Source organism: Lutra lutra, chromosome 2, assembly GCF_902655055.1.
Source record: "Lutra lutra chromosome 2, mLutLut1.2, whole genome shotgun sequence".
NCBI lineage: Eukaryota > Metazoa > Chordata > Mammalia > Carnivora > Mustelidae > Lutra > Lutra lutra.
In genome coordinates this window covers 143,869,138-143,881,301 of record NC_062279.1, presented here as the reverse complement: position 1 = coordinate 143,881,301, position 12,164 = coordinate 143,869,138, and the positions used below count along the sequence as shown (strand labels likewise).

General features: G+C 56.7%; 1 protein-coding gene across 10 annotated transcripts in view; it reads right to left on the bottom strand.

The window, feature by feature from the left end:
- The window catches only part of ABLIM2 (actin binding LIM protein family member 2), a 135,390-nt gene that overhangs the window by 33,016 nt on the left and 90,210 nt on the right, over nt 1–12,164 (bottom strand). For 4 of the 10 annotated variants that reach the window (XM_047718766.1, XM_047718768.1, XM_047718769.1 and 1 more), the window contains 2 exons: nt 4,242–4,343; nt 3,738–3,791 (listed from right to left, as the gene is read on the bottom strand). The exons of 4 other annotated variants lie outside the window; for them this stretch is intronic. In XM_047718766.1, the coding sequence (XP_047574722.1) occupies nt 3,738–3,791; nt 4,242–4,343 (156 nt within the window). Of the gene's footprint in view, nt 1–3,737; nt 3,792–4,241; nt 4,344–10,219; nt 10,319–12,164 lie in introns of all 10 variants that reach the window. 2 more of the 10 variants (XM_047718767.1, XM_047718764.1) reach the window with 1 other exon arrangement.

Genomic DNA, 12,164 nt, shown 5'->3' with positions numbered 1-12,164 from the left:
GATGAGGCTATACCCCGCCACAGAGGAATCCCAGAGAGTCCCATGAGAGGTGGTTGCTTCCCGTCTTACATCAGGGAGCACGTACTGATGAATTTGCATGGGAGGACGGAGAGCGCACCCCTATACTAGAAGGCGGATACAGGTGCAGGGCTGAGCTGCCCTCTCCGGCCTCCAGGGCCCTGGCATTCACTCCCACAGCTGTTGCTGCCAAGCTGCCTTTTGCTTACCAATGACACAGCATTAGCCCTGTCCCTGCAACCGGACGCAGCTTTCTGGCTGGTGTCGGGGGAGGGGCTCTGGTTTTCCCTGGAATCCCTTTTGAGCAGTCTGAACCTAGCATAGCATCCCTCTCTTGAGGAGACCTACTACTGGTATGTTCCTGCTCTGCGCCCCCACATCAGTGGGGCCTCTGCCAACTCTGACAAAACCTGATGGCAAGGCAGCCTAGAACCCACTCTCAGGGAGGAGATGGGGAGCGGCCGTGGCGGGAGCCGCACCTGCTTCACCAACGTCAGGGGGCCCCCGCCGTGAGCGCCTGCAGACGGCTCGGAAGCACCACCATACCCCAGTTCCATGTGCACTCTGCGTCCTGCCGCTCCCTGCCTATCCCATGTCTGCCCCTGACTATGCAGGAAAGGGCTCTTCCGCTCCCGTCCTGCCCTGCCCCTCACCATTTTCAATTTTCCATTCACTTCCTCTTGCTTCTTTTATTCCTTTTTTTTCTTACTACTTTTTCAAAAAGCCATTAAATCATAAATAAGCAGACTGGAACTAATATAGTACAAGGCATACTGTTTGGCCCTAAATGCTGTACAGCGAGAACAGAAGGGTCAGGGGCTGGGGGTCGGGTGGACAAGCCCCAATGGAGCCCAGAGCAGCCACTTCTCAGCCCCAGCCTTGGGTTCCTCATCCGCAGGGGTACCGAACCCAGAGCGGGCCGGAAGGGGACATGCTGGCAGCTGTCGAGCACCTGCACAGAATAGGGGTGCTTGCAGCAGCTGCTCAGGAAAGGACCCCCTTGTCCTCCACACCAGTGCCCCACCACGAGGCCGGGCCACCTCACTGCTGGAGCTCATGTCCCCAGCACGGGAACGGGATGCAGGCACCAGAAAAGAGTGATGCTGATTAAGAACTGTGTGTGAGTTGGAGATGGGGCTTTGGAAAATAAATGAATTAATTAGATACTATGCTTTTTAAACGGGTTGGACGTATTATCTTCAATTAGTTAATGGTTCAGTGATGCAACATCTTTGCCCACACAATCTCGAGACAGGTGGACATCAGCGTAAAAGTTTCTGGAGTCCCTCCCCGAGAGACAACAGGGTGGTGACTTTGCTGAGTGTGTGTGTGTGCGCACAAGCACGTGCATGTTCACACACATGCTCACCCTCACACACATGCTCACAAACATGCTCACACATGCACACACAATGCTCACACGCGCTCACATGCACCATGCACCCACACATGCTCACACGCGTGCTCACACACATGCTCATAAACACATGCTCACACACACTCACGCAGTCACACATGCTCACACGCATGTCCCCCCACCCATGCTCTCCCACAGACTCACACTCACACATGCATGATCTCATACATATGCATTATTTCACACGCATACACATGTTCTCACACACTCACACTCATGCATGTTCTCACACAGTGCACACACATGATCTTATACACAAACACACTTACACATGCACGATCTCACAACACACACATGCTTGCACATGCATGCTCACACATGCGTGTGCACACACATACACACTTCTGACAGGACATGCTCCGCCTGGAATGGGGGAAATCTTGTAAGATCAAAACATCTCAAATATATCAGAGGCCAGAGACATCCTAACACAAATGTTATTTCTGGAACGTTCCCTGAGGACACCCGGGGAAGGACAGTACACACACATGCTGTCCCTTGCACCCTTGCACAGCCGATTCCCATTCCCGAAGGGACGGGTTGTGGTCGCGTTTACCCCCCAGCTGTGGCTGGGTGCTGGGTGGAGAGCAGGCACTCTGGAAAGTATATTTGCTAAAAGAATCAGGAAACGGATTTCTGAAACGATAAATGGACTTGGGTCGTTGCTCAGCGTTCAGTCATGCAGGAATTCCCTTGCCTTTGGATGGGACAGGCCTCCGTATCCAGGTTAAAAGCAACAACGCAAGGATTCACGCTGATAACGTAAAATAAAATGTCTCTCCAGGGGACGATTTAGTTAGTCAAAGAACTTGGAGCTGGAAGCTCTTTGTCTTAGATCTGGCCAGTTCGGAGGCTGTTGAGCAATTTCATGATCTGATTTATTGCTTCCTCTGCTTCCTGAGAGGATGGCCCCTCCTATACAACATGTGTGAATTCTCTGAGGTTAATAGAAGGCCAAGTCAGCCAACGTCACTATGACAAGCACAGGACACACACCTTCCCACGCAGGCATGAACACGGCCACCATGATGGTAAGACAGCCTTCAATGCGGCTGCTCCTTCCTTCAGCTGGGCCTCGGTCTCCCCACTTGTAACAACAAGGGGCCAGTCCAGACAACCTCTAAGGGCTCTAGGGTCTCACCAGCCCAACCCTCTCTGATCCCTCCAGAACATCTGAGCTCCAAGCTTCCCCAGGTAAGCAGGAATGGCAAAGGTCACTGCCTTCTGGGAACCCAAGAGTTTAATCCATTCCTTTCTTTCCTGGGATGAGGAAGAAATGCACAAGGCACAGGGCCTACTGCCCTCAAGGAAAAACCAGAAATCCTATTTGTATAATCAGACCACTGATGGATTAGTAAGTCACAGAAAGCATGCTTTTATAGGATTGCACGTAACAGTGGTGCAGTTGTGGACGGGGGACGTGGCTGTTTTCTTTTAAATACAGGAATCCTTCTTCCCATGCCCCCATCATATGCACAGCGCTTCACAGATTAGAGCCTATTTCCACGTTCATTATTTCATTTGGTCCATAACCAGCCCGTGAAGAGGGCAGGGTAGATGGGTCGGTCCCATTTTGCAGAAAAGGAAACAGAGACTCAGGATGATGAAGCCCCATGCCCCAAATCACCCAGAAATTCCATCAAGAAACAGAGGGAGACCCGGAGCCTTCTGGTTCCTGCTCCATGGTTCCAGCCACCTGCCACCCGAGCCCCTGTCCCAGGACGATAGGGCTAAGTGGAGGTGGACAGTCACCTTGGAGAGGGAAACCAGGGACTGAGATACCCCCTCACTGCCAGACCTGTCCAGCCCATACCCGCTGATGCGACAAAGCTCTCTGACTGCTGGCTCGCTATTCACTCCCTCCTCAGAAAGTCCTAAAACCCGGGAATGAATGGCTACACCTGGTTTGTTCTGTTTTCCAAAATCCTGGCTGGGTTGCGTTGGGGGTCCAGGAAGCCTTGTCCCCCAGCACCTCGGCTGATGTCAGCCTGGCTGCCTCCCTCCAAGGGGCATTACGGAAACACTGGGAACCCGCTGTCGCTGAGGAACTCCCACCCCAAGCCCGCGGCCGTGTGCTCGCCTCGGCTTCAGAGCACACGGAACGGTCCAGACTCAGAGTTGCCCGCTGCGGTCTCTGACGCAGAGGCTCCTGGGAGCCCACTTGCCAACCTGTCCTTCCTACTCAGGCTACCCGCGGTGCCTCCCCATCCCCGCTCAGAACACAGCGAAAGGAAGCAACCAGAAGCAAAGGGGTGGCAACAGGCATGCAGGGAACACGGCAGCAGAGGAAATCCGACTGTACCATGCTGTTTGTAGATAGGGGGTTTCCTATAGATGTTATCTTTTACGCCAGTGTCTGGGAAAGAAGAGAGAGAAGAGGAGAAGAGCGGGGTGAGCGAGCACACTGGTTTCCATTCTGCTGCTTCTCCAAAGCAGCCATCAGCCATCAGATTCCACACGGCCAGAGAGGCTCACAGGGACTGACTGACTCCTGGGACCCACACCTCAGACCAAGCGTGCCCCAGCCCCAGCCCAAAGCCAGACCTAATTCGAGGGGAGCGGGGAGGGAGGCGGCTTGAGTGGGCAGCCGGTCAGACAGAGCCTTCTCTCCAGCACATTCCCAGGAGGGCCAAAGTGGCTCCCTGGTGTTTGTGTGGCTTTGGGGTAAACTCCAACACTCCAGTGGGGAGACATGCAAACCCTCAGAATTGGGGGAGGGGGTGGTCGAGAGGGTTGGGAGTCATAGCAATTCTGTACAATTGGGTGCTCTGCGTGGCAACCCCAATCACGCATCCTGGGTACCTACCTGGGACGTGGAAATGGCGAGGCGCCTGCTGGTAGGTGCAGGGGGGAGGCTTGCTGTCTGAGAGCACCGAGAGGCTGGGGGTGCTCCGACCACTTTCACTGCCTCCAGATGCAAGAGCAAAGACAGGCAGAAGGGAGGAAGGGGAAGGCAAAGGAAAGTAGGTCAAGTAGGAATGCTGGTTCCCAGGAAGCCCGTCTTCCCCGGCTGGTGGAGCCCCACAGACACTCTACCCAGAGAAGGAAGTGGCCCCCTGTCAACACTTCCAGACTGGACCCCACAGCTTGTTAATCCAACCTCGAGTGGACCCTTTCAAATGGCCCATTTGCAAGCACTAGTGGCTCCAAGAGCAAAGGTCTTGCGGTTGCCAGTTCACAGGAAGTTCGGCTGTGCTCTGGGCTGACCCCTACTCTCCTCAGGGTGCACAGCTGGTCTGCCGTCCAGCCCCGACTGGTGCTTGAATCCAGCAAATGGCAAATTCACCAAAAACAAAAGCCTCCTTCCCTCAGTATCCTTGCGTAAAAAAGATGCCACTTTCTTGGAGGATCCGCAAATCAGTCATTCAGAATAGGATTACAAAATCAGTCCCGAAGGGCCACTGACTAAAATTTTACCAGCTAGAGAATAAGAGCAAGTTGGTATTCATTAGCTGCTAAGCTCCTAAATAGAGCTACTTCTGGCAAATTCAATGAAAGGAATTCTCCCATTCTGGCTCCAATTTCTCATCCCATCTGGATTTGTAATTCCTGTTTCTGAACAAGGTTGGATTATCAAGTCACAAATTTAGTAGTCTCCCCGGGTGACCTCCCCGCCCCATGCCCTACACATACCTATTTAAGGAACGACATGATAGACAGAATGCAATGGGCATCAAACACTTTGGATGATGAGGTTTACGATTCATTTTAGCAAGACACTCCTGAGGCATGCCTCGTTTCCTCTCCCCTCAGCCTCAGGAAACCCTCTGCTACCTTGGATCATAGTCTGGCAAAGGGGGGGCCCTCCTGGCTTGGAAGGAGCCCCTGTGAGCTGCAGCTGTTCCAAGTGGCAGGGCCCTGAGCTGACCTGGCAAGGAAACAGCCCTCCCTTGGGGCTAGACGTGTGCTCAGAGCGTGCTTTTGCCTGCGTTGGGTGCACCGGGAACCCGGGAGGGCATGTAGGGGCAGAGGAGGGCACCCAGTCCGAGCAAGCCCCCATCTGCAGCCCAAATCTGGCTGAGACCACAAACGGGGCTGCTGACCACAGCTCGGAGCATCCATCCTCCTGTGCTGGGCACCAATTCCGCCCGTGAGTGCTGATGGAACTCGCAGCCCGGCATCGCCGCATGAACCCTGCCTTCCTCTGAGCCACGGCCTCCCTGCAGCGTCAACCCTTCCAGAGCCCCACACTGGACCAGGCTCCTTCCTGCAGTTCCCTGAGGGGCAGGAGGCTTCAGGCCATGTCTGAGCCCCTGAAGGAAACCATCCCCGTGTGCACGTAAGGGGAACCGCAGATCACTGGTTGTTTCTGGCAATGGTGGCTGGGATGGGATCCACGCTCGAGGGTGGAGGAACACGGCAGAAGTTTAAACAATCTCCTTGCACAGGCTCTGGGACAGCCAAGGACTGCCCACTCTGGGGATCGGCACAAAGCCGGGTGTGCCCCAGGCACGGCCTGGTGAATCCAGGAGCCTTCGAATGGCTCACTTCCTTCTGCCTAGAAGTCACGTGCCCTCATGAACCCAGCTCCCACCCACATGGCTGCAGACAATGGGATACATGGCAGGGCTCCTGGCCTCCAGTCCCCAAGCCTAGAGTGCTGTGTCCTCCTACAGCCCAAGCATCAGCCTCTGTGTGGGGGAGCACCCCCAGTGCAGGTCCTCACAGGGCCCGAGACCCAGGGGCAGCTGGGGACACAGACCCAGAAGCAGTGGCCCATGACACCCACCCACACCTGCCACCCAGTGGTACAGAGATCACCAAAGTCTGCCGGGCCTGGTCCTAGGCTGAGACGTCTCTCCTGGCATCCCTTCCTCCCCACCCCCATGAGAATCCCCTTTGCAATGCACCCCACTTGTCATAACCCTTCTGGGGTCATGGCCCAACGCAAAGCCTCCTTAGGAAACCCAGGCCACTGCTGGCCATTCCCCTGTCTGGACTCACTGGGTTACCTCATTGTAATAAAACACACAGCTAACATCAAGCCCCTGCCCCACTGCCCCCAACCCCACCCCGTCCAGGGCCCCCCGCGGTGCTTTGGCCACATCAGCTCACGGAAATGCCCACAGCATCCCCGCAGGACTCACGGCTCCCTGGGTCCCTTCTGCAGGAAGCACAGGGCTGGGGTGGGAGGGGGGTGCCCAGGGCCAGGTCCCCGGGCGGCCAGCTTCCTTCCTGGGCCTCAGCAGTAAAACCCCAAGCCACAGATCTGGCCACAGATGCAGGGAAACCCAAGGAGGGCCCAGCTGGACTTTAAAAAGAGAGGACTCTTCAGACCAGGCTCTCATGGCCTCTGGAGCAGCTCAGGAAGGAGGTCTGATCCTAACATCTACTGCGGGGGTGGGGAGGGGCTTCTTCACACAGTGGAAGCAAGTGGTCTACGCTGCAGGGGTTCCAGGCAGTCCGAGCGGCCTCTGCTGCCTGTCTCTCCGCGGGGTAACAGCTCACGTCACTGCGGGCATCACTGCCTTGGTGTTGGCTGAAGGCCACCCTTCATTCAGGCTTCACGTCCCCTCCCCTGTCCCAGGATCCTGTCTGGGACATCACGTGACATGCGGCCATCCCATCTCCCCAAGCTCCTCTGGGCCGCAACGATTTCTCAGATGTCCCTGGTTTGCGATGATTTTCATGAGGAGTCCTGGCAGGTGGTCCGTGGGGCGTCCCTCTGTGAGGACTTGTCTGGTTATTTCTCGTGATCAGTGGGGGATCGTGGGTTCTCGGGAGGAAGACCCCGGGGTCACAGTGCCCGCCCATCCCATCAGGTCAAGGGCACCTGCCATCGACGTGACCGGTCACTGCAATGGTGACCTTGACCCCCTGGCCGAGGTGGGCTTTGCCAGGCTTCCCTGCCTCCAGTCCCCCTCCCAGCACTCCCACGCCGTGCCCTTAGTGGGTAGGTCACCATGACCCGCGCACGCCTGGGGACTGGGGGTGCCCTCCTTGAGGGTGGTGCGTCCCCATAAGTCATTGGGAGCTCCCTTGCTTGGGACATTTGTCCCTTCTCCTTCATTTATTCATTTGCTCACTTATCTATGTCAGTGTGGACTTGTGGGCCCTCATCTCGCTGGCTGGGTGACAGTCCAGTGTCCCATTACTCATTCTGCTCTTCAATCATCCCAGCTTTGCCTTGGGTTGGCTCCTGCCAAGTCCTCTCAAGGAGGCCAGAAGCAAAGCCAGCTCCAGTCCACATACAAGGGCATGTTAAGGATGATGAGTGAACCCTGTGTGGGTTCTCACATGTGCAGCGCATCTCTGTGGGCTGTCTGAGCCTTGACCACAACCACCCAGTATAGTGCACGGCCCCGGGACTAGGGCCAGATAAAGAGCTGCCTCTGGGGCACCACGAGTGAATGGGAAGCTGGCCCTGACTTGAGGCTCTGCCCCAGCAGCCCTATCCCTCTGGTCCTGTCCCCTCCCACCATGGTGGAAGGAGGTTGCTGGTCAGTAAGCAGCACCTGCCCAGCGAAGGGGTCCTGGCAACACCATCTCCCCTTGACCCTCCATACCTGCCTGCTCCTTAACAGGTGAGAGGCCAGGCTTAAACCTTACGCGGCCTCAGGAAACATCCTCGGGTCTGTAATTCATACTAAAGTGCAAATGACTGCCACCAACACAGAGGCTGCTTGTCCGTCTTGGTAGGGGAGGGGCCTTGGGCACTGAGACATGGCGGGAGGAAGGTGTGTCTGGGGTGGGGGTCCAGTGAGGAGAGAGGAGGAAAGCAAGGGGTCCCTGTCAGCAATCAGCTGGGTCAGGCAGGTGAGGGCTGGGGTGAGGGCAAGCCTCTCCTTGGGGAGCCCTACCCCCACAGCAGCATTCAGAGAGTAATCTCCACCTAGAGGAGCTAAAGATGCAAAGGATGCCATCAGGAGAGGCCCAATGGCAACACAGCTGTCTCTCCCTGTGCTCCCCGCCAGCCCTCCCTCACAGGGTGAGGAAGGGGCGCTGCTCCCCCTGATGTACCTGGAGCGGGCTGGCTGTAGGTCTGAGACACCGTCCCAGGGCCTGCCCTTGGCTGAGGGTACACGCTGGCGTTCCTCACCCGAGAACTTGAGGGTAGAGGGTCAGAAGGGAGCAATGGAGGACAGGGTCGCAATGTCTGCTCTGGGCCCAGACCCAGCCTGGACTCGTCTTGGCCAGAGCGGGTCCCCATGCAGTCCAGCCAGTTCATGGGCAGCTGCTGGGACAGCATGGCTACCACAGCAGAGACAATAAGTACCCCGTGGCTGGGCCTCACCTCTGGGCCACCCCTCTTCCAGAGCCCCCAGCAGGACAGCCCCATCCAAAGCAGGGCCATGGCAGGTGGGGGTAACTCTGTGTGTCCAGGGGCCCACGGACCAGTTAGTGAAAGGAGAAGAGGCATCTCCTTTGTGACCTGCCATGACTGGCCATTAGCCAAATTCCCCCTGGTTTGCAGTGAGTGTGCATTCTGTTCACAGGACACACATGGGCACCCAGACATGTGTCCCAAGGCCCTGCTGGCTGCGTCCACTCACGGGATGCACCATGTCGGGCTTCGCTGCTTCTCGAGAGAGACGATATGTCCAGAAGACTCAGACTGTGAGCTGTTGGGTCCTGATGCTTCGGGGCTCAGCTCTCCGTAGACCGAGGTTGGGGGGGACACGCAAAGCAGGTGACAGTGATGTATGGAAGGGAAGGCACAGATGCCAAGAGCCCCATCTAAGACCATCAGATGGGGGCACGAGCCAGCTGAACTCCGCTAGCCTCCCAGCCCCATCGGGAGGGATATGTCCCACCGGGAGGGACATGTCCCACTTGGCATCTGAACAGAATGGGGGCTCAGCGGCTCTTTGGGGACATCAGTGAGAACATCGCTGTGGCTTCCTCTAATGCCAGAGCATCTTTCTGCGGCATCTCAGGCTGCTCGTGCTGCATAGCAACATGCCAGACACGTATTTCTTACTGTTCTGGAAGCTGCAAGTCCCAGACCAAAGTGGGGCAGGGCTTGGTTTCCGTTGGGAGCACTGCTCCTGGCTGGCAGACGGCCACCTATCCTCGCATGACCGTGAGGCCCTTCCTCTGAGCACACGCAGAGGGCGAGAGCTCTTCCCGGGTCGTTCTTCTTGTAAGGCCACTGATCTTATGGGATCAGGGCCTCACCTTAGTGACTTCATGTGGCCTGATGGCCTCCCAGAGACCCCATCTCCAAATGTAATCCCAGGGCAGTTAGGGCTTTAACGTACAGATCCTGGGGACACAAGCAGTCCGTAACGTATGGGAAACGAGCATGGCCATTTTCCTGGTGTGATTGGCCTATGATGTCTGTGCAGGGATGTGGACGGCGGGTGGGTCCATGGCCTGGGAAGGGGCAGGAGCTGGAGCCTGTGCAGGGTGTGCCTCTGGCCCCAGCCACTGTGAGCCCCAAGGCCACAGACAAGTCACAGTCTGCTCTGTTTTGGCCCCTGATAATGGCTGCAAGTGGTCCCTGTGCCCCGAGGAGCTGATGTGGGAAATCAGAGGGGGTCATGGGGGAAGGTTTCAGAAATGAGGCCCCAGGCCAAGAATGGGGGAGATCCTAGCCTCCTGCCCCATGGCTTTCACTCAGCTCCTCACTACTCACTCCTTCCCACAGCAAGCTTCCTACGTCCTTGTCCCAGGAACACTGACACAGCGACAAACGGGGCTGGACCCACGAGACACACAGCAGGGAGCACGGGCAGAGACACAGGGCTCGGGGAAGCCATGCGGCAGACACAGGACAGCAAGACACAGACGCGTGGCTGGACGCCCTGCGCGTGCCCACAGCCCGGGCACTGCGCACCTTACCTCGGAAGTAGGGGATGTAATGATGTCTGAACACGGATGTAGGGCTTGGGTGTTGGGACAGGGACAGGCAGCTACTGGTACCAACACTCACAGTACCAGCTGCGGGCGACAGAGAGCAAGTCAGAGTCCACCCCAGGCCCACTGGCCGCACAGCCACCAAATATTCCTAGGCCCCACTCCGCTAGGAACATTTGCGCTTCCTCTTCCGAGGAAGGGACACCTTTTTGAGGCAGCCAAGGGGGACTCAGCAGATACGCTTTAGGCCAGTCTGCTCCGGTTCTGAGCAAGGAAGCCCGGCCACCTGAGGTACAGGGTGGCAGCCCCGGCCCTGAGCCCTGGCCTGTCCCTCCACTCGGGGGCTCCTTGGCCTCCGTGACAGCTGACGGCAGCTGGCTAGAGTGGGGCGGGTGTGCACCTGACAGGCACCAGGCCTTGTCCCGCCGAGACCCACATCTCAGCTCCCTGGGGGCCGCACCTGGCCAGGCATAGCCAACAAGCCCAGCTGAGCCAGGGGTTGGGGGTCAGGGTTTGGGGATGGGGGATCAGGAGAAGGGCCCTCGGAGAGGACGCCTGGGGAGTCAGACTGCCCTTCAGCCCTCACTCACCTGCTTGCCTGCTTGCTTGTCAGTCATTCATCCATTCGTTCACTCTTACACCTGCTCACTCATTCACGCACTCATTCACTCACACACTCATTCACACACTCGCTCACCCACTCACTTGCTCACTAACACACTCTCTCACTTATTCACTCATTCACTCACTCACATACTTGCTCACTCATTCACTCACACATTCATTCACTCGCTCACTCATTCATTCACTCACACACTCACACACATGCTCACACACCCTGTGGCTCACTCACACTTACTGGTTCATACACATACACACTCACACCCTCATTGGCTCACTCACACACATCACACACCCCTGGCTCACACGCACTCACACACACTCACAACCCCATGGTGGCTCTAACTGGCTAGTTACTAACTAACTGGCTCACTCACACATACGCACTCACACTCACATGCCTCCTGGCTCACACTCTCATGGGCTCACTCACACACACTCACACACCCCTGCACACACACTCACACACCCCTGGCTCATATGCTTACACACCCCCTGACACACACACACATACACACACTCGTGCACTCCATGGTTTACACACTTGCACACCCCTGGCTGACACACACACCCCTGCTCACACACATATGCACACCCTACCTCACACACTTGCGCACATGCTTGCACACCCCTGGCTGACCCACACCCTGGCTCATACACTTGCATACGTGCTTGCACACCCCCTGGCTCACACACTCGCACACTGATCCGTCCATTCTCCACTTATTGAGCAGGATGTTCCGAGAACATTGCAGGGAGTCGACAAAAATAACTTTGCAAATGAATGAGTTGATTTTTCCACAAAGGCTGTGAAAATTAGAGCTGTAGCCCGTGGATGTGGACATGGAGTCATGCAGCAGCTGGCCATGGAGGAAGCAGCTTGGAAAAATCCCTCACAGAGGCAGTGTGCACGTGGAGTGTCCCTGGGCCTTGGACACACTGAGGCCAATGGTGAGTTTTCAGAGCTAAGGGTGAGAGATACACAGCTGGGCGCCAGGCAGGGAAGGCAGCGGGCCAGGGAAAGAGAGCACCCTGCCCTGGGTGTCCCCTTGCCAGGAGGGGGCAGTAAGCCCTCACAGACGGCTGCCGGTCTTCAGAGCCACCAACCCAGCCATAGGTGAAGGGTGTCAATAGATATTCTAGATGGTTTTGGCCATTGACACTGCCCGCATAGTTCAAAGCCCCCAGCCCCACGTGAGCCCAGCACTGACGGACCTCTGGTCGCCCACATTTATGCCCCTTTAGCTCGCTGGCATCCCTTGCTATATTCTAAATGCTCAGCGCTGCCTGTGTGTCTCACCCAGGTAAC